Source organism: Bubalus bubalis, chromosome 13 (assembly GCF_019923935.1).
Source record: "Bubalus bubalis isolate 160015118507 breed Murrah chromosome 13, NDDB_SH_1, whole genome shotgun sequence".
In the NCBI taxonomy this organism is placed as follows: Eukaryota; Metazoa; Chordata; class Mammalia; order Artiodactyla; family Bovidae; genus Bubalus; species Bubalus bubalis.
Window position 1 is genome coordinate 59,181,811 of NC_059169.1, and position 23,344 is coordinate 59,205,154.

Genomic DNA, 23,344 nt, shown 5'->3' on the forward strand with positions numbered 1-23,344 from the left:
ACCCACTTGCCAATGCAGAAGATGCAGGAGACACGGGTTTGATCCCTGGGTTGGGAAGATCCCCTGGAGGAGGAAATGGCAACCCATTCCAGTATTCTTGCCTGGAGAATCCAAAGGACAGAGGAGCCTGGTAGGCTATAGTCCGTGAGGTCACAGTCAGACAGACACGACTGAGCGACTCAACCCCCACCTGCCACAGCATCATCAACCTCTGCCCCAACCGTCAAACCCAGGCTGACACCCTCCTAGCTTACAGCATTTCAAATCAGAGAAGCACTGGCAATCTGCAGAGAAACAAGCAGCTTGTCTACGTGGAACTGAGCTCTCCCATGGGAGGATATCTCCTTGTAGGAATGGGAAGAAGGGTGCCTTAGTCTATCAAATGCAAACAACCCTGATCTCCTTCAAAAGTCAATTCTTCCTTTCTAAGCAAAATTAATCACCAATATTATATGTAAATGTTCCTGTCTAGGAGTGGTAGCACTGCTGATCGGTCAACACCATGAGATAACCCAAAGGTCCAGAATCAGAACAGATGCATGAATCATTATATACATAATGAATGGGATACTATATACACGTGACCATAAATCATAGCCATGTGCAATAACAATAGATCAATCTCAGGACCATAATGCTGGGTGAAAAAGTAAGCTAAAAGAACACAGACAGTAGGATTCCAAGAAAAGCAAGATACTGTTTGGAGATAAAAACAAATACCTGAACTTTTGATGAATGCAAGACACTACACTACATAATATAAAAGGCTTTTGAATATTGGGTTAAATTTTTCCTCATCGTCTAATGAGCAAATCCATCCCATCCAGACCCAAGGAGAGCTGCCAGCCATGCTGATATGAGTAGTTCTGTGTCCTCAGTGCTGTTTTTTGTGAGGAAAATCTCTTCAGAGGTCTACTTTGATTTTTTTTAAATATTCACCTTATTAAAGTTAAAAATGTAAAAACTTCAGTTAGTCCTTAAAGTTTGTGGATTTGTTTACAAATCTTTTTCTATGCATAAAAGCAGCAGATTTTAGAAGTCACTTTTAAGAGGCTTTAATGCCATTTAAAACCTGGCTAATTAAATGCCACTAAATGTAATATATTTCACAATCTTCTTAGTTCTTCAATTATGTTTCTTAATAAAGCATAGCTTATATATACATACTTTCATAAACTTGGTAACTTAAACTTACAAATGAGGTAAGCCTCAAATTCTCCTAAACGTTCCCCCCAAAGTACTTAACACAAATTTTTATGTAAAAATCACAGATCTAAATTATTCCATAATACACCTGATTGGAATTGCATGCTTATCACTCTCAATAGCCATATTTTCTTAAATTACAAGTATATAAAAATAATAAATATGTACATATCTCTTAACAAAAAAAAATACTATTACAATTTTGATTCTCTTAAGACATTTTTGTTCTTTATTCTAATGGCACTGGAATTGAAAGATGCTTACCCAATATAGAAGATAATTATTGTCCGAGTTAACCAAGATGACATTTAGCCAGAAACTTAAAATGTATGAGATCTGGGGCTACAGACACATTTCTCACACCAAATATTATACAATCCCATTTAACTATGATAGGGGCTGCCGTCTTAGCATTTTTATGTCACCCACAACTAGGAATTTCAGCAAGGACAGTGACTAAATTCTTGTCAGAGACTCTGATGGGACGCACTAAGCTTCATTCAAAAAGTTGCTAAGCCAGTCATTCTATCACTTCTAAGACAGTGTGGGAAATGGGATGACAACATCACTGATTATTTGGTCTAATGGTAGGATGCCACCACTCCCAGGCAGGGTGATAATTTATTAATTTTACTTTGCTCTTCTTTGGATCTAAAGATTGGCCCTTGCCTTTTCTATTTAACTCTAGAGAACTTTGAATTTAAAATACTTAAAATACCTTTCTTCTGCCTAACTCTAAAGACCTTAAAGCTAGATGACAACAGCACTGTTTCAGAAAATAAAAACAGTTATAGAAACAGGCCATAGAAATCCACACAACTTTTACAGATTACATTACAATATTACCAGTTGAATTTTAAATGTCTCACAGTGCTTTGTCTTATAGTCAAGTTCTGAAATTATTCTACTGATTTGCAAAATACGGGACTACAAAAAAATATGAATAATCACTGCACTCAAGAAGCTTATAGTTTACCTAAAATATATACGTATTTTATGTATTGTATTGGACATTCCTTTTCTATCCACATATAAATCCTACAACTAAAGCCTTGCTGAAGAAGAGTTCCCAACTAAACTATAAATAAGAGTCCTCAAGAACAGTAAACTAGAGGGTAAGGCCCTCAAGAACTTAAGCTAAGTATATAGATAGAGTTTATTTCTAATGACTTGAATTTTTAGTTGTTTTTTTCCTATAACATTAAAAAAAAAAGATAGGAATTCTGAATAAAATGTAACAAATATCCTCTTTACACATAGGTGATCTTACCAGAAGATACAGAGAAATACAAAACGGCCAAAAGATAAATAAAATACAGCTGATGGCACTGTGGTTCTTGAAGGTTCCAGGTCTCTGCCACCTCAGGACTTGAGACTTGAACGAGCACATAGAGAGGCCTGAGACAGGCCTGAGGCCTACACTGCCGAAGGTGACCAGAGACTAGCGTGTGAAGCCAGGACTCTCAAAGAGCACATTTAAACATGCACATGGAAGAAATAAGTACATCTGTCCATCCCAGCTTATGCTCTCTATGTGCGGAGTACGCACAAGTCTCCCCTAGAAATAGTAACCAGGGGTCTGTGCACATGAGATGTGGGATTTAGTTTCACACTCACTTAAGCCAAGAAATTTACCTAAAAGTGGTCCAGGCAGGTGACATCCCTAAGGCAGCTGGCTGGGGCCAACAGAGACCCTCCAAGAAGCGACATTCCCCTAAATAAGCCACTCCTCAGAAGGGCTCAGATCTCGAAGGGACACTCTCAACTTGACCACAAACAAGAGCCATCAGAAATAACAAAAAAGATAAGGCGCAAAATAACTTCTAACAGAACTATTAGTTATGAACTATAAAATGGCTAAAAGCATAAAAAAGAATTTGAAACAAAAGAAGCATAAGTCTTAAGTAGTGTTAAATAAAAATAAATCTACACTTAGATAATCTGTAGTGAGACTACTTAACACCAAGACAAAAAAATAAAATCATAAAAACAATGAGAGAGAAAACAGAAGGTATCTATCAATACAAACAACAGTTAGACTGCTCATGCAAGCCAGCAGGCAAAAACCCCACCTGAATCACTAACATCAAGCAGGGTGAGAACAGGCTGGAGCTGAAGGGAACACAGGAAGGGCACAGGACAGCACCAGGGACCGACAAGAGGAGGACGTAAGAGGAGAAAAGGCCACAGTCCCGGGGGCGGGGCAGACAAGAAGGAAAAGGGAAGAGGGCAGTGTTAGAGAAGCCAACAGAAGAGGAGCATTCCAGAGAAGAGTTGGTGAACACAATCAGCTGTTAACAACAGTTAAACACCAGAACTCTTGAGAACTTGGCATTCCATTTTAAATTAGGAAGCCGTCTTTTAAGAATTCACTCCCAATACTGCAATGAACAGAGATCCAGATCCCTACTTCGTAAGGAACAAGAAGCAGTGAAAGGCAACAGAGGCAGTGTATGCATCACAGCAGTTGCCAAAGGAACCAAGAGGGAAGAAGACAGAGGTAATTAGAGTGCAGCAGGGCGAAGACTTCTTTCAAGAAAGAAGAAACAAAATGAACACGTTATGATTTCATTCTGACTTACCACTATCTTGTTCCCACTCCTTAGTATATCTCTAATGAATTAAAATTTCTATCTTTCAGTTGTCTTTTCTGTAACATAAAAAAAAAAGATAGAAATACCATGTTTTTAGGCACTAATTGTAAAAAACACCTCGAATACCAAAATAAAAGTTTCAAATGAGTGACTACTGAGTCCTACAAAATAAGACAAATGCTCCCTAGAAAATTTACATAAAAGAAATAAAGTAGCCAATTGGAGGGAAGTTCCATTCTTGGGACCCTTCAGCTGAGAATTTAGACCCTGGAGAACACCTGCACCCCTGCACTCACTCTCGGACAATCTTGCTGCTTCTCTTCGTAACTGACTGTCTTCCCTGCAGCCACTCTGATCAGCTGTCCCACACCCCCTCCACCAGCACACGGGACCCCGTCTCCTCTGGCCTACACAGGGGCGCTGCTCCAGCATGGTCCCCTTTCTCCCCTGCACCATCACTCGCCCCTTCCTGTTGCAGCACTCGCATCAGCACACAAACATCTCTAAACAACAAATAATGATTCCACGTATTCCCCAACTACTACTCAATTTCTGTGCTCAACAACACTTGTTGAAAGAACTGCAAGTACTCATTGATTCCAATTCCTCTCTTCCCATTCTCTGAACCCACCAGCCATCTGACCAAAATCACTCATCAGGGTCACCAATGAGCTCTACGCTGCTAAATCCAATCCAATTCTCAATCCTTATCTTACTTAACCTACATGCAGCATTTGATAAAGTTGCTTAGAATCTTCAAACTTCAATTTCTTCTAAAAAAAAAAAGGGATGATATTAATAGTACCAATTATTTTAGAGGGTGGCTGTTGAAGATTAAGAAATAGACCATGTAGAGAGTTTATCAGCACAGTATCTGGTTCACAGTTAAAAACTCAATAAATGTCAGTTATCATAGTTAATCAGCACTGCTAGCTACATTCTACCATAGTCTGTATACTCTATACTCCAGAAACAGAATTCTGGAAGAGACTAAGACTCCAGAATGTTTAGAAGTGTGTATAATCTCAACCTGCCCATCATATTAGGCAATAACCTATTCCACCATATGAAGAATGACCTTAAAATTTCTTTCTTAAAATGCCTTACTTGCTGATGACTCCCAAGTAACTAACTACTAATCCCAATCACTCTTAAACTCTGGCTCTCACTTTCAATTCCTATTCAACAGCTTTGTCTAGATGTTTAATTACATAATTTTTCTCTCATTCTCTAAAGCTCATTAATCACCATATCCAGCCAATCCTAGCTCACTAACAGCTCTCACGCCACTTCACAAGACTGCAAGCTCAGGAAGGCTGCACCCTGCCACACCCCTACAGAAGAACTGACACCCAGCAGAGCACCTGGCATACGACGGGGCCAGCACCGTAGGCAAGGCTGTGCACAACGTCTGGATTATTTCTCATATTAGCTCCACTTCAGGGATGTGGACCTGGCCTACACTGCAGGCAGATTCTTTGCCATCTGAGACGCTAGGGAAGCCCCTAACATAGGGGTTGAATACATCAATAGCAGTGTTTTTTTCTTCCTAAGACTTCAAAGCAATTTTACAAAAGAATCTCATCGTGATATACATTTTAAAGAGGTGAAAACTGAGGCCGGTAGAAGTGAAATTAACCTGGAGGACCACTCCATTTAGTGGTGGCACTGATACAGAAACTTGCTCCCACCTCCCAACCCCAGGAAAGTTTCCCACAGCCTTGGTGAGACACCGTAAGGACGGGAAGGCAGGGTACTCTGTATCAGTACCCGACCTTGGCCATGACTGAGCTTTTTCCAGTGCAAACTGGGATTTTAATATGCGAGCAGTTACTTCATCTATTAGGGTATCCACAGAAAACATAGAGCAACGATTTTAATACCGAGTCAACAAGAATTTCCTCTTGGCTGAAATCCTACAGAAGAGCACAAAGTTGATAAAAATCAGTCTTCCCACCTATCTGTATGCAGAAATACACTAGGCCATTTCCCTTGGTTCCAGGTTAAACAGCATTAGAGGGCCTGTTAGAGTTATCTTTTTAAACCTGAATGGAAGAAGCCAGATGATGCTTTTCAGGCTGGGTATTCTACTGCTACCGCCATCTCTCCCAAAAGATGTCACTTTAAAAGACCTAACACAATTATTTTTGAAGCTGAATAAAAAATACTTCTTTGATTATAATCTATGTCACATACTGCTCCTATACAGAAAATCTTAATTTCATGGCCTTAGGTCTCACTGGGAAAGATCATTTCTAAATGGCCTCATTAAAGAAACTATGCTTGATAAATTTACATGGCAAATATTATAAAATAATATAATTAACACAAGATATCTTTTAACTTGGGACACTAAGAATAATCTGGAAGCTCCATCTCTTTGGCGTTTAATTCTAATATTGCCAGCACTTCCCATTATAATTCTACTTTTGTAGCTCAGTTTCCCCCATATTCAAAGGCATTAAATCTAATTCATTTTAAAAGGCTGCTTTGATTTATCCAAGCAGCTGCTAGTGATCTAATATAGGACCATGATTAAACTCAGAGGACACACAACATATAAGGTATAACCTGGAACGATACGGCAAACTACCACCAGAGACCACCAGTGGTAACAGAAGCAGCTCTGTGTGAAAAGGACAGACCCATAAGCAGGGCTTCCAAATTAGTGGCTAACAGCAAACATCAGATGCATCCTGGAAACACTTTGTACAGAACAAGGTAAATTATATTTTCCAACTGGCCCACACTGCAATTTCAGTGTGGTATTACCAGAGAGAAATTTTTTAAATTACATTATTTATTTCACTAAGCATCTTCAGTTTCTTTAAGCATCTTTAAGTACTTCATTAAGTATTCTTCATTTTCCTTCTCTCCTACCCACTCTAGTAAGAATTTAATCAAGTGCTTAACAGAATTATATATTATGTATTAGGATACATAGACACTTGTCAAAATATACCCACAAATATCACCAAGTATGTGTAGGAAAGTAACATGGAAGAGCAGATATAAACAAGACTTCTAAAGTTGAAGAGATCTGGGTTCAAATCCTGGCTCTGCCACTTTCTTGTTCAGATGACTTTGGGAAAATAAACTCTATAAGCTTCAATTACTTAGCTCTAGATGGAGTTCATAACAATAAATGAGCAATAGTAATATGGGTACACAATACAAGTAGCTATTTCATAGGATTACTGGAGGTTTAAATAAGAGAATGCTTGCAAAGCACGAAGTGACTGATAACTCGTTATCTCATCCTTTTCCTGAAAATGATTACCCACTTCATGAGGCTTAGACATCTAAAAAAACCACATCCTCTCTGCCAGAGTTATTCAAAATGTTTCAGAAAACTAAGGATTTATGTAGAATGTACTAGAAGGAAATAAAATTCCTTGAGGGATTTTATGAATGAGGCAGTATCATTTTAAAAATTCTGTTAGCTCTTAGTATTTACACGAAAGAACACTGTAGCACTTTATTTCAGAGTTGATGATTCATTTTAATTATTACATGCCAGTTACTGTCTTAAACATTAAAATTTAATTAATTTCATGAGGTAAACACCCCATTTTACAGAGAGTAAAGCTAAATGTTTAAAGGTTAAATAACTTGTACAAGGTCACAAACCAAGGAAGTGTCAGAAGTAGAATTTAAACTCAGATCTCATGGACTCAAGTGTCTTCCCACCACACCAAGAAAATCTAAGGGCTATATTCACTTTCACTAGCTCTAGGTGGTATTTTACTACATTTGTTTTATATGATCTGTAGAAGAAATGAAATTGTAAAAGGAAAAAAAATTATACAAATTCAATCTCTCATAACTTTTAGCCCTAATTCTATCAGCACATGCACACATTCTGTGCTACAATAAAGTTTACTTCATTCTGCCTTACATAGATACCACTATGCTGATATTACTTGGTAAAGGATCTGTGGATTTGCTGATATAAAGATTTTACAGTTTAAAACTCCTAATTCTATGATATTATTCATGGTATTAAACAGCATTCCTTCACTAGTAGAAGCCTGCTGTGTTGTTGAGTGATTTTCCATCACTGTTGATGATATATATGGAAATGGAAATCTTTTTTGTCAGGCAATATACAGTCTTAGATTTGCTTTTATTAAGGATTTCTGATCCACAGAGAAAATTTAATATGGAGGAAGGAGGTTTGGAGAAACATATTCTGGTCCATTCACTTTCATTAAGAATAAGGCTTAAAACATAAGTATAAAAATAAATCAGATCTGTGCTATAAGGCGGTTAAGGGAGGTCAAAGAAAAGAAATAACTGGGTTGGTGTTTCTCTAATAAGAAGAAGTTTTCAGGAAAGTGTTCATCAATGGGAAAATGCCAGCCACACTTTTTATTCAGTTTGAGCCACAGATATTAGCGCTGTTATCTGTGGCCACTGCTTTCTGCAGTATATCATGGTGCTCTAGCAATTAAGAACAGGTACTTCCTACACTGAAAGTTAATCCTAGAGCCAGATGGCTTCACTGGAAAATTCTACCAAACATTTAAACATAATTAATGCCAATCCATCTAAAACTCTTCCAGAAAACCGAAGAAGGGGGAACACTTCAGACTCATTTTATGAAGCCAGCATTACCCTGAAACCAAAGCTAGATTAGGACATGACAAGAAAAGAAAACTATAAGTCAATATCCTCAGTGAACACAAAGGCAAAATTTCTCAACAGAATATTAGCAAAGCAAATTCAACAACACATTAGAAGGATTATATACCATGACCAAGTAGGATTTATCCTTGGGATGCCAGGTTCAACACATACAAATCAATAAGCATGATCTCTCACATCAACAAAATAAAAGATAAAAATCATATGATCATCTCAATAGATGAAGAAAAGCACTCAACAAAATACAACATCCTTTCATGAGAAAAACCCTCAACAAATTGAAGGAACATACCTCAACATGATAAAGGCCATGTACGACAACAGCTAAATTATACTCAACAGTGAAAAACTGAAAGTTTCTCCTCTTAGATCAGGAACAAGACAAGGATGCCCTCACTCTCATCACTCTTATTCAACATAATACTGAAAGTTCTAGCTAGAGTAACTAGGCAAGACAAAGAAATAACAGGCATCCAAACTGGAACAGAATAAGCAAAAATCGTCATTATTTGCAACTGGTAAGATCTTAAATACAGGAAACCTTAAAGGCTCATCAGAAAACTACTGAAAACTAATCAATGAATTCAGTAGGATATATGATCAACATACAAAAATCAGTTGTGCCTCAATATATTAACAACAAAACATCTGAAAAAGAAATAAAATTATCCCATTCACACTGGCATCAAAAACAATAAAATACTTAGAAAAGAATCATCTTGTGTTTTTATAATGGGAATCATAAAATTATCTCTAACTCAGTGGAAAAAATCCTGAAGGAATAAATTAACTACTTTTCACAGTTTTTTAAATGCTTTTTGAAAATTTTAAGAGATCAATAAGCTAAACACACGATCACAGCTACTAATCAAAAGGAAATTTTATTTTCTGTGATGCAACACTCAGACCACAATAGGACTTCACAAAAAAAGGGACTGAAAGCCAGAAAGAACTAAACTCAGCTCCTGGTCCAGCCTAACTTACAGGTCAAGGTCTCCCAGGCCTCAGTGTCCTTACTTGTAGAATTAATGAAGTTACTCGGTGTTGGCGGAATGCCTAATATGTGCCAAATGCTGCATGAGCAGTGGAGTTTGCTATTTGTTATTTGTGTTGAGTAAATAAAGCCACGGTCCTTGCCCTTGCAAAACTCCTACCCTTGTCAGGAGACAAAGAAATACAACATAACTGGGATGAACACACTGTCATGCCTGGACAAACCAGAAAAGGCTGCAAAGAGGAAAAACAGTTTAACTGAGACTTGAAGAACGAATATGAATTGCTTAGATGGGGATTATGGCTGTTCCTTGAGGAAGAACAGACTGTGCAAAGACAGGAAGGTAGCAAAGAACAAGAAGAGAGAGGTTTAATATAGATGGTGCACAGGCTGAGCATCAAGGAGATAAACTTCAAGCCTTACTGCCACACTACTGATTCACCCTTCCACCTTAAAGGAAAGGTAAGGTTCCTTCTACACTAAGATTCTGGAAACCGGCTGTAGGCCCAACCAGATGGATCCAATTTGTCCACCATTTCATCTGAAGTTGTTAGTCTTTTAAAGCAAAAAAGCTTTGATGTTGACATTACGAAATCTAAAAAGAACTTACTTAATTGATAAATTTATCAGTTAAACTAAACTTTAGGACCAGCAGTGGATTTCTACTGTTATGATTACAGTAGTAAAATATTTCAAAAGCAAGATATATGACAAATGACATAGTTCTGTTCTTTATCAACTACAAACCCTGTAGACACACATGTGTGAAAATTATAAACAGCTACTAAATTTACATGCCACCCCAAAGAGTTTCTCATACTTGGTTCAAATAAAGGTTTACTCTTTTCACTCTGACCATCAATTAACTCAAGAAGTACCTAAGGAGAACAAACATAAAGTTCCACTTACTTGTGTTCCGCAGGTACGGGGGGTGGCCACACGGCAGGATCTCTAAACGGTTCATCTTGACAGGACACAGGGAAATCTGGGGGCCTGTCGATTTTAAAACTTTCCAAAGTACTGACAATACTTTTAACTTGTTCATATTCTTCCAATAATTCCTGCCGAACCTTTAAAAAAAATAGCCTTTATGCTACAAACTATTTACGTAAATTGCAAACAACAATCTGCTATAGAATGTTAGTTTTCTTAATGCCATTCAAAGTATGCAAAATGAGTCATTAAAACACAGTCAAAAAACCAAAGAACTATTTAAAGTAATATAGATAGGAGGGGAGGAACTGGTTTGGAAAAAGACATATATCTTTTCTTAAGGCAAGTAGTTATATATCTTTCATAAAGAAATTCTTTCTACCAAAGAATGTGATGACCATTAAGACAATTCAAAACAAGCAACTAAGTTATTAACCAGTAACCATTCCCAGAAATCTATAATGTTATGCTAAATTCTTTTAATATATTTGTAAATAACACCCTCAAAACTTGTCAGCCAAAATTTTCATCAGCATTTCCTATCCCCGTTATCACAAGGTATGAAATGCCTCTCACGGGCATCTAAAAGCCCTGAGTGGCATAATACTAAGAATTACCCATTTCTAGTTTAAGTTCTGCTTCATCAAAGTCTGAATTCTTTTTGCCTTGTTTAAAAATCTTTCAACCTGGCTAAAGTTTAAGCTCAAAGGCAAGATTTTTCCCATATTTAAAAAACTTTACTGAGCGCTATGTGGAAATTCTTATGTTTTCAAATTTTGAGCCCAAACTAATTTTCAAAGGCAAACAGATAGCAGATTGAAAATCACATGTATAAGCTAATTTCAATAATTCTAATTTTTTAACCAGAAAGCATACTTTACTATAAAGCAGAGCATAAGAAGCTTTTCCTTAACTTTATCTCAAATAACACATAAAAACATATAAACAAGTCACAGAACCAAAGAAAAATCTAAATTCACCTAATATATGCAATTATATGCTATACTGAGAGAAATGAAATTTCAGAACCTAATGGAAGTAAACACAGAAGTACCAGAATAGAAACAGTCACTATTTAACACAATTAAGAACATGTCAAAAATATTTCCACGCTGGATTAGTAAACAACTCTTGTCTATGGCTAGGACACCAGAGAGAAGAACTCAAAAATTTCAATTTGAGTTAAAACCAATATATTGTTCTCACTCAACACAATTTGGTAACAGTTAAGTTGGAAAATAAGCCAAATTCACCCTGAAAACTTAGTAAAACATCAATTTCTGACCAGTGGAAAACTTAAACACTTGAAAGGCATTAGCACATAAATGAAACTTCAAAGAAATGCTTGACTTTGTACTTTTAATTTTAAAAGGATTTTAAGTTTTAAGACAAAATGGGGAAATTGTAATTCAAGTTTTTATTAATATTATAAAATCAAATTGTATAGTCAAGACACAGTAAATATATTACTGTTTTTTATTAGATTACTGACTCCTTTGTATTTGTAAAGAGTCTTTCAAAAGAAGAGGAAACTTTCTTTAAGGAAAAGTTTTGTGAAATGGGTCAAAATTACATGTAAAACTGAAAGGGGAAAGGGCAAGTAGAAATACCTCATTTCTACAACTTGTAATCATACACAATTAGTCAACTGAGGAGGAAAAAACCAATTAGAATCAATCTGAATTAAATGGCTTCGAAATATGTCTCAAAAATACTGAGTTGACCAAAAAGTTCATTCTGTTTTAAGTAAACCTAAAAGACATATTTTTCATTTTCACCAAGGCTTTTAATGAACAATGTGTTCACTAACTGAACAAACTTTTTGGCCAAATCAATATATTAAGAAAAACATACACGTTAACTAGGAAAGACAGAAAAACTATCCAGAGTACATTTTAAATATACTTCAGCAGTCAGACAAAAGAGAACTACTCGCAAAATCTCGAACTGATTTTCCAGCTCACATCTCTCCAGTGCAGCAGACTGCCGTCCTCACCCCCTGAACACTTCCATGGGCTCTTACCTGCTGCCATCTGCCTTTGACCGCTGGGTCTCTGACTGACTGGCAATGTCTCTGAATCTGCTGGATCACCCCCTGGTAATATACCATGGATGAGTCATAATTTCCAAGAAGTGCATATTCTCTTCCTTTCTTTGCATTGTCACAAATCTCAGCCAAATTCATCCTTCAGAGATCTAAACAAAATACAGTGGCTTTTTATTAGGTTTTCAGTACTGACTTTAAAGCATTTATTACACTTTAAAAGATCTGCTTAAAACTACTTTGAAAGTCAAAATGTTTCTCTCATTCTTTGAGGTTATCTGAATGCATCTTATAATGATACTGAACAAAGTTCCCAATTTTGGAAATGCACAGATGACAAAAGAGCACCCAAGGAGATAACTAGAGAAATGACACAGCTCTGCACTATCGATTTATGTTACAGCTACATAAACTGGACACCAGTTCTCCTTGCCCATTTATAATCACCACAAGCTGCAATAACAGTAAAGATCAACTTGCTTCATTTCAGTCCGTTTATTCTTGACAATGTAAAGCTAAATATATAAATAGCTCACATTTTCCATCAACATCAATTAAAACTGCAAAAATTATTTTTCACTAAAACTATCTGGCCCCAAGAACAAAAAGGGAAGGAACTTTTTAACTTAAGGAACACATTTTAAAAGTACAGCCTATAGTTGTCCATGCATCATTTACATACATTTAAGTGTTTCATACAACTTAAATCTAAGCAAAAACCTGTGAATTTAACTATCTGATGCTCCCCATCTGGTAATCTTCTATGATCCTGCCATTCTCTTGAGCTTTTTGCCTGTGCAAATCACTATCATTAATCTTCCCTTTCTATAAGAAACTAGGAAAAATACCATCTGAACCTCTGGTTTCTACCAAAGCCCTCCAGCTCAATAATTCTGGCTTTTCCAGGCTTCTCAACAGTCCCCCAAGATCATCCAAGGCTTCTAAGCAAAGATACTTTCCACTGAAAACTGTCCAGAGATCCAGGAGAATGACATCTTGGGAAGGAGTCCAAATTGACCTACTCTTACTTCCTGGAACAGTAAACCAAGAAATACACTTAGCAGAGAAAAATCATTTTGTCCCATGCTTTCCTGAGGGGATTAAATTTTGATGGGAGTAGCCTGGCTCTTCCTCTCTACCTCTTATCTGTTCTTAAGGGGCTCAGAACCTCTTCCTCAAAACTAACAACTACTACTTCCAGTCATTTTAGCTGACTCCAGTACATTCTTGAAAAGATTAAAGTCGTTTCTTTTTATGTGTTCTCCCATTTTAGTTGCCCCTTCTCCCAGCATAGGTTCCCTGAAGGCAGCATTTATGTTACATGAGAATCACACTGCAGCAAATAGTATACTACTCTTACAAAGTAAGAAATTTCAACATTCAGTAGATCTACCCACAGAATATATGACAACCATGGAAAGCCTCTTCTTTGAATTACAATTCTTCAAATGAGTCCTTAGACAAAAGCATTCATTCTGCTAATATATGCAGGCACGCAAAGATGCACAATGGAAATATTTCCATGTAAAGAAGGGTCAGCAAACTTTCCCTGTGAATGGCTAGAGTAAATATTTTTAGCTTTGAGGGGCAACAGGAAAAACTGAGGGTATTATGTTAGTTATATAAAAGAGACAAAAATGTCCACAATTTTTATCAACAAAATTCAAACTATTATAGTAGCAATCATTGAGTCCAACTTTTTGCAGAATAGGGGATATGATTTCATGTAGTTGGGATTCAGAGTTAGTGTTTCCTATCATCCAGATCAACTGCAAATGTTCATGTGTCAATACTGCTTTTTAATAAGATTTACACATTTCATGTTTTAAAGTGTTTGTTTACCAAGAGAGGTATTGTCACATGCTGATATCAAATCACAAGCATATAATTTCAATCCAGCGTATTTGCTGTTTGAAAAGCATTTGAAGGTTTTATTTTTCTCTTGATAAGTCATTACACTGTATATTAATCAATTCCAAATGAAGGTTAAGTGGAAGTATCTCCATTACACAGTTAAATGGATTTTGTAATATGCAAATTTCCTTTGCACTTGCATCAAAGTAGTTTGAGCTCAAATACACTGAAAATCTGGGTGGGAACAGAGATCTCACTTCTTTGCTTTAACTTTTGACAGTGTAGATAGCTACATATTATAAAATAACTCGGTACTACTTGTGATTCAAATATTAGCTGGCATCAAAATAACTTTAGTTTTGCATGTAAGCAGTCTGATCCTGAAATTTTCCATTGAATTTATTAAGAAACATTATCAAGTCTGCAGCAAAACTGCTTTCCAAAGCTATTCAGTTCAATAACAGTGGATGAGAACAGTTCCTCTCATTCAGAAAAAGTTCAAATTAGCCCGCAACTCAAGACTGCAATAGAACTTCGCCACTACAAGCCACGAACTGCTGTGTGGTAGGGATACGTCAGGATATTCTGCTTCTGACAAAAATTCAAGGAACTGACAATGGTTAAGTCCTCAAGAGCAACACTCCTGCGTCTTAAGACACTAACGGTTTCTTACCACATGATAGATTCAAATATTCTCTGCAAAATACCTGCTGATTATAAGAAAGTAAAGAACCATCAACTTTAACCACCCTATGTTTTCCCAGCATAGTAAATTTGTTCACGTAAGCCTTTTTCTCTTCTACACATTTTTTTTTTTTTTACCACCACTAGCTCCAACACATCAGATTCCACTTCAGGTTGTACAGAATAAGTGTATTCTCAACTTTTTAATAAATATTCCTGTCTGTAGCTATTCCACAAACACTATTCATTAAATGTATTTCTTCAGTAACTTCAAAGCCAGCATTGACTTTGCAAATAAACACTTAGCTGTTTTGGTAACATCTGTCAATTCATCAAGAGCCAAGGAAAACCACTCAAAATCGTTTGCCTTGTTTTTTTAATTGACTGATGTCCTCAACTATTCTAGCAATTGTTCTCACCAAAAGGCTAATAGTCTTAAACAAGTTTATTTTCTCCAGACACATTTCTCTGGCTGCTACAGTCAAATAAGATTTACTTAAGTCACCATTGGCAAATGACTTTCTTGTTTGGCTAACTAATGAGACACTCGAGAAACTTACTCCGGGTGCAGCCTGATTTTTGTTTTTTAATTTTGTGAAGAAATTCTGCTTGAAAAGATACTCCTTATTAAGTTTTCTAGCCACTGCTTTCCTACGAATTGGGAACACCACGATGAGTGATTTGTCTGGTAATATCAGTGTAAACTGTATTTCTTCAGTACAGCTATAGCGTCATTGCATAATAATCACAGTGCTTTGTCACCCTGTTCAATACTCCTCACTTCACTGTGCTTTAAAAGTATAAATACATCAAGTCCATTTTTCTCATCTTTTCTGTTTTTAACGTGACGGGAATCCGCTGATAATAAAGTAAAATGTCAGAGTACAGGGACATGGAGGGCACATGAGACACTGTGACGGCAGTGCCCAGCAAGAGGCACTGAGACACCATCAGTCACTACTGGCACTACTCAACTTTGTACAAAAGCATCCACAGACAATATGAAAACAAATGAGTGTGGTTGTGTTCCAATAAAACTTTATTTACAGACATTGATAACTGAATTTCATTTATTTTCACATGTCACGAAACATCATTCCTCGTTTGACTTCTTTAACTGTTAAAAAAAAAAATGAAAAAAATATTCTTACTTCATGTGTGTCTGTGTTAAGTCTCTCAGTATGGTCCGACTCTTTGTGACCCCATGGACCATAGCCCACCGGGCTCCTCTGTCCATGGAATTCTCCAGGCAAGAATACTGAAGTGGGTTGCCATTCCCTTCTCCAGTGGATCTTCCTGACCCAGGGATCAAACCTGGGTCTCCTGCTCTGCAGGCAGATTCTTTACCATCTGAGCCACCAGCTGTTCAAAAACAAGTTGCAGACTAGATTTGGTCCCCAGATTGTAGTTTGCAAACTCCTGCTTTCAGCTTCTGTCTTAAAGAATCTAGGAAAATAAAGGCACATTAAATCCAAAAGAAGTAGAAGGAAGAACATAATACAGTTGAAAGCAAAAATCAATAAAATAGAAACAAGAAAAAATTTTTCAATGTAGTAAAAAGTTGGTTCTTTGAAGAGATCATTAAAAATGATTAAACCTCTAGTTATACTAATCAAGAAAGGGAGAGAGAAAACACAAATTACCAAAATCAGGAATGAAGGAGGGGCCATCACTACAGACTGTAGAGATAAAGTCACAACATACCAAAGCTATTTCTGAAAAGAAATAATTAATCTGAATAGTCCTGTGTCAATCAATGAACTTCAATTTGTAGTTTAAAATCTTCCCATTAAAGAAAAACAAAACCAACACTCCAAATCCAAAAGACTTCATGAGTGAATTCTTCCAAGTATTTAAGGAAAAAAAAAAAAATAAAACAATTTCCAAACAAACTCTCTCAGAAAAAGAAATGGGTGGAAAAACTTCCAACTCATATTTTAAGACCAGTGTTAGCCTGATACCAAAACCAGACATTATAAGAAAAGAAACTTACCTACCAGTATCCCTCAGGAATATAGATACAAAAATATTTAAATTTTAGCTAATCAAATCCAGTATATAAAAAGGATAATGCATTATGACCAAGTGGAGTTTATATAAAAAATTCAAGGTGGTATCTATTTAAAAAAACCAATCAATCTTAAGAGACTCAGAAATAAAACATGATCATCTGAACAGATGCAGAAAAAGTAGTGGACAAAACTCAATACCATTCATGATAAGAACTCTTAGCGAACTGAGAATAGAAATTCCTCAATCTAGTAAAGAGCAGATATCATCAGATTAACTGAAAGAACTGAATGCTGCTGCTGCTACTGCTAAGTCACTTCAACCACGTCCAACTCTGTGCGACCCCAAAAACGGCAGCCCTCCAGGCTCCCTCGTCTCTGGGATTCTCCAGGCAAGAACACTGGGGTGGGTTGCCATTTCCTTCTCCAATGCATGAAAGTGAAAAGTGAAAGTGAAGCTGCTCAGTCGTGTCCGACTCTTAGGGACCCCATAGACTGCAGCCTACCAGGCTCCTCCCATGGGATTTTCCAGGCCAGAGTACTGGGGTGGGTTGCCATTGCCTTCTCCAGAAAAAACTGAATACTCTCTACCAAAATCAAGAAAGAATAAGCAAGGCCAGTGAATCTCCTCTCAATGCTTCTATTCAACATGACAGCTATAGGTTCTAACCAGTGCAAGTAGCCAAGAAAAAAATAAAAGGGATACATATTAGAAAAGTGGAAGGAAAATTCTATTATTCACATACAATGTTAATTGTTAATGGAGAAAATCCTAGGGAATCTATAATAATTACTAGAACTAATAAGTGAATTTTGTAAAGTTGCAGGATACAAGGTTAATATTCAAAAATCAATCGTATTTCTACATACTAACAAAAAAAAATTGAAAACTAAATTCAAAACAGTAAAATCATTCAAAAATACTAAATACCCCAGGGATAAACAAACAGAATATATGTAAGATCTGGGCACTGAGAAATTAAAGATGACCTAAGTTAATAGATATACATACATGTGTGTATGTGCACATACATTTATGAATTGAAACCCCCAATGTCAATTCTCTTGAAAGTGATTCACAGACTCAACGAAATCCCAATCAGGATCCCAGCAGCCTTTCTTATAAAAACTGACAAGCTGATTTAACACTTAGATGGAAATACAAAGGACATAGAACGGCCAAAACAGTTTCAAAAATTATAGTAAAGTAGGACAACTTATACTGATTCCAAGATTTATTATAAAATTAACAGGAATCAAGATGGCATGGGATTGGCATAAAGATAGACACAGACCAACGGAACAAATCACAGTCCAGAAAGATCAATACATATATGGCCAATTAATTTTTGACAAAGTTGTCAAGGCAAATCAACGAAAATATATGTGTGTGTATATATATATATATATATATATATTTTTTTTTTTTTTTTTCCCAAAAAAGGTGTTGAAACAGCTAGATATCCATATTAGGAAGAAAAAAAAATTCTGAATCTCAAGTCTTAGCTCACAACATATACAAAATTTAACTCAAAATGAATGACTCAAATATAAGAATTAAAACTACAAAACTTGCAACCTAAGATTGTGGGGGTATTTTGTACTTGTCCCCCAAACCCCAGTTTCTACAAAGCAACGTGTAATGGGGCATGTGGTAAAAGCAAATGCAGCAGATTGCATTATCGAAGAATCCTAAATTCAGGGAACCCAAATCTATCATACTGAACACCATGCATGCCTACCCTTTGTTCCAGATGAAGATACTATCTTTCTTTCAAGGCTGTAAGCAAGCCTAACCTTTCCTCTGGACACTCTATCTACCTGCCAAGGCTGTTCAATTTGGTATTTCAATTATCCGGGGTAGTCTTTGTCTTTTCTACATTGAATCTTTTTGTCTATCACATGTCTTTCTTCCTTTCTTGGTTTACTCTCTTGTTGTTCAGTTGTTAAGTTGTATCTGACTCTTTGCAACCCCATAGACTGCAGCAAGCCAGCCTCCCGTCCTTCACCATCTCGCAGAGTTTGCTCAAACTCATGTCCGCTGAGTCAGTGATGCTACCCAACCAACTCATCCTCTGCTCCCTCCTTCTTCTTTTGCCTTCAATCTTCCTCAGCATCACAGTCTTTTTCAACAAGTCGGCTCTTTGCATCAGGTGGCCAGAGTATTGGAGCTTTAGCATTAGTTCTTCCGATGAATAATCACGGTCAGTTTCCTTGAGGATTGACTGGTTTGATCTCCTCTCTGTCCAAGGTACTCTCAAGAGTCTTCTCCAGCATCGCAATTCAAAATCATCAATTCTTCAGCACTCAGGCTTCTTTATGGTCCAACTCTCACATCTGTACATGACTACTGGAAAAACCATACCTCTGACTATATGAACCTTTGTCAGCAAAGTGATGTCTCTGCTTTTTCATAGGCTGTCCAGGTTTATTATAGCTTTCCTTCCAAAGAGCAAGTGTCTCCTTTATAGAATACATTTTCTGTAAATGGGGAGTAAATAAAATTTTCAGACTATGCATGCCTTAAAACACCTTTATTAAACTATCTTCATACTTCAGTGATAGTCTGGCTGATTACTGAATTTTCATTTGCAAATAATTACCTTTAAAAATGTAAAAGCATTGCTCTATTACCTTCCAAGTTTTAAGATTAAGTTGAGGCAACTAAAGTCATTCAAATTCCTGATTGCTTATATATCATGCCTTTTTCCCTTTCTGCAAACTTACAGGATCTTCTCTTTGACACAAGTTTCCAAAAACTGTTGATGATATGCTTTGACATGGGTCTATATGTAATTCTTCCAAACTAGAAACTGCTGCTGCTGCTGCTGCTAAGTCGCTTCAGTCGTGTCTGACTCTGTGCGACCCCACAGACGGCAGCCCACCAGGCTCCCCTGTCCCTGAGATTCTCCAGGCAAGAACACTGGAGTGGGTTGCCATTTCCTTCTCCAATGCATGAAAGTGAAAAGTGAAAGGGAAGTCACTCAGTCGTGTCCGACTCTAGCGACTCCATGGACTGCAGCTTACCAGGCTCCTCTGTCCATGGGATTCTCCAGGCAAAAGTACTGGAGTGGGGTGCCATTGCCTTCTCCGAAAACTAGTGTCTTTCAATTTTAGGAAAACTTCTGAATTAGTTCGTTGATGATTTCTTTCCATTTTTCTCTCTTCTGAACACCTTTTATTTAGCTATTGGACTTTCTAGGTTAGCCCTCTAATTTTCTTATCTTCTCTCTTTGCTCTTTTGCTCAACTTTCTTCTAGATTTTCTCAACTTTCTATTCTAGCTCCTCTCTATAAAGTATTTTTCTCCTTTTGCTCTTTATTATTGAAGTATATAACACACAGAGTAAACACATCTTCAGTGAATTTTAAAACAGATTACACCCAGGTAACACCCACATCAAGACATGGAACATTTTCACACCCCACTGAAGCCATGTCTCCTCACAACTAGTACTTGCCCTCCAGGGCAACTACTATTCTCACTTCCGTTGCCATTGAGTGTTGCGTGCCTTTTTTTTTTTTTTAATCAGCTTTATTGAAGTATAATTTTTATACCATGAAATTCACTCGTTTTAAGAGTACAATTTTATTTCTTTTGAAAAATGTGTACAACTGCATGCATTCTTCCACTCATTAATCACAACAGATTTGTCTTTTCTGGAATGTGACATAAATAGAATCATATAGCATATATTCTGGTGTTTGACTTCTTTCATTTAGAATAATGCTTTTGAGATTCAACCATATTGTTGTATTTTATTGTATACAACAACCATATTGTTGTATGCTTTTATTGCTGAGTGCTGCTACTGCTGCTGCTAAGGTCGCTTCAGTCGTGTCCGACTCTGGGTGACCCCATAGACGGCAGCCCACCAGGCTCCGCCATCCCTGGGATTCTCCAGGCAAGAACACTGGAGTGGGTTGCCATTTCCTTCCCCAATGCATGAAAGTGAAAAGTGAAAGTGAAGCTGCTCAGTCGTGTCTGACTCCTAGCGACCCCATGGACTGCAGCCTACCAGGCTCCTCCGTCCATGGGATTTTCCAGGCAAGAGTACTGGAGTGGGGTGCCATTGCCTTTTCCTTACTGCTGAGTAGCACCTCATTATATGAATATACTAAAATGCATTTATTCATTCACCAATTCTCCATAATGCACTTCAGAGAAACAACCAAAAGTACAGGATACATCCTTGACCAAAACTTCACAGTATTTGCACTGAGGTTATATCTAAAATTTCAAGGTACAAAAAACACAACCCATTATAAGAGTGAGGCAAATACTACAACATATGGCAGAATTACTGCTATTATCAAAAGTATTTGATAATCTAATAGTCACTACAAAATAAGTATACTTAGAAACACAGGAGCAAGCCATTTAAAAATGAATAGACAGGTTTGAAAAAGAATCAAGAACAACTTCTAGCATTAAAATGAAATGTTCACTGAAATGAAAAACTCGGTGCACTGAGGAAACAGCAGATCAGGCACGGCTGAAAGGAGGATCAAGAAACCAGAATATAGTGCTACAGAACTTGCCCAGAATGCAGCACATAAACACAGAATAAGTAAGCAAAGATAAGAAATGCAGAGAGTACAAAGACCTGGCCCAAAATATGTCTACTACGAATTCTAGGAGAAAAAAAGGGGAGAGCCATATTCAATACATAATGGCTAAAACTTCTTTTTTTTATTTTTCTGGGCTCCAAAATCACTGCAGATGGTGACTGCAGCCATGAAATTAAAAGATGCTTACTACTTGGAAGGAAAGTTATGACCAACCTAGATAGCATATTCAAAAGCAGAGACATTACTTTGCCAACAAAGGTTCGTCTAGTCAAGGCTATGGTTTTTCCTGTGGTCATGTATGGATGTGAGAGTTGGACTGTGAAGAAGGCTGAGCACCGAAGAATTGATGCTTTTGAACTGTGGTGCTGGAGAAGACTCTTGAGAGTCCCTTGGACTGCAAGGAGATCCAACCAGTCTATTCTGAAGGAGATCAGCCCTGGGATTTCTTTGGAAGGAATGATGCTAAAGCTGAAACTCCAGTACTTTGGCCACTTCGTGCGAAGAGTTGACTCATTGGAAAAGACTCTGATGCTGGGAGGGATTGGGGGCAGGAGGAGAAGGGGATGACAGAGGATGAGATGGCTGGATGGTATCACTGACTCGATGGACGTGAGTCTCAGTGAACTCTGGGAGTTGGTGATGGACAGGGAGGCCTGGCATGCTGCGATTCATGGGGTCGCAAAGAGTTGGACACGACTGAGCGACTGATCTGAAAACGTCTTCAAAATCTATATAAGACAGTAACTCTGTTTCAAAATAAATAAAAACAAGTCTACATCTAGGACAACTTAGTAAAACTGCAAAACCTAAAAGCAATAGAGAGAAATGATATATTGTCAACAAAGGAAAAATAATGTATTGACAGCTAACTTTTCAAAAGGAATATTGGAAGCCTGGAGACAGCAGAATAATCTCTCTCATGTGCTACTAGTGGGAGGCTGCCAATCTAGACTTGTATACCAAGCTAAACTATTCAAGTGTGAAGGCAATATTAAAATTTCAGGCAGAAAAACCTGGGTATGAATCCAGGCACCACAAATTTTTAGTTATGATCTTAAGCAAATCATGTAACTTCTCTCGGCCTCAGTTCTACACCTATAAAATAGGGAAACTAATATTTACCATCACAAGGTTATTGCAAAATTAAATGTGAAGTACATTAGCATCATTCCAAGCACATAACACTGAATCAATGTAAGCTATTATTTTCACTCCACACTCAACATTAATGCATAAGTTTGAAGCCGCTGCATTCAACTAACCCAGTTTTCATTATAATTCCTAGAAGCTGTACCACAACTTTAATTACTTTTAACCATAACCTCTTTGAATAGAGGTTTTAAAAGGTTTAACCATTTAAACTCTTTGAAATATAAGAGGGTTTTTTAAAAAATCTCCTTGAATTTAAATTAGAAGAGTTTCTAGAACTTTTAAATGGTCAGGTTACATCTGAAGGAGGCATAGATATTTTAACAATGCCACATACTTGATAATACTTCTCTTATTTTGAGAATACTTCTCTTATTCATTCAAAAATGAATCAGTGTCTTCTTACAATATTTACAATTGAACTGACCCAGTAGAGTTGCTCTTTACACAACAGTCCACGTAATATCTCAAGGAGAGTTCTAGTCTCAGGACAAAAAGAAGAGCTCAGTTCAAGTTCATGCTCAGACCAAGAAAAAAAAATACTGCCTCATTTAATTCTACATAATATGACTTGTCTCCTTCATGACTCAGATCTAAAAGTAACAAATTCCTGGTTCCAACCTATCTCTCCAGCAGCATCTCCAACCACACCCTTCTCT

At 37.0% G+C, this 23,344-nt stretch overlaps 1 protein-coding gene across 7 annotated transcripts in view; it reads right to left on the reverse strand.

Annotated features, from left to right (window-relative positions):
- KATNAL1 (katanin catalytic subunit A1 like 1) overlaps positions 1-23,344 on the reverse strand; it is a 58,084-nt gene that overhangs the window by 29,583 nt on the left and 5,157 nt on the right. For 6 of the 7 annotated variants that reach the window (XM_006078584.4, XM_025262898.3, XM_025262899.3 and 3 more), the window contains exons 2-3: positions 12,398-12,570; positions 10,351-10,511 (exon numbers count right to left, since the gene is read on the reverse strand). In XM_006078584.4, the coding sequence (XP_006078646.2) occupies positions 10,351-10,511; positions 12,398-12,559 (323 nt within the window). In that variant the 5' untranslated portion in view covers positions 12,560-12,570. Of the gene's footprint in view, positions 1-10,350; positions 10,512-12,397; positions 12,571-16,107; positions 16,142-23,344 lie in introns of those variants that run through there. The other variant, XM_006078586.4, reaches the window with a different exon arrangement.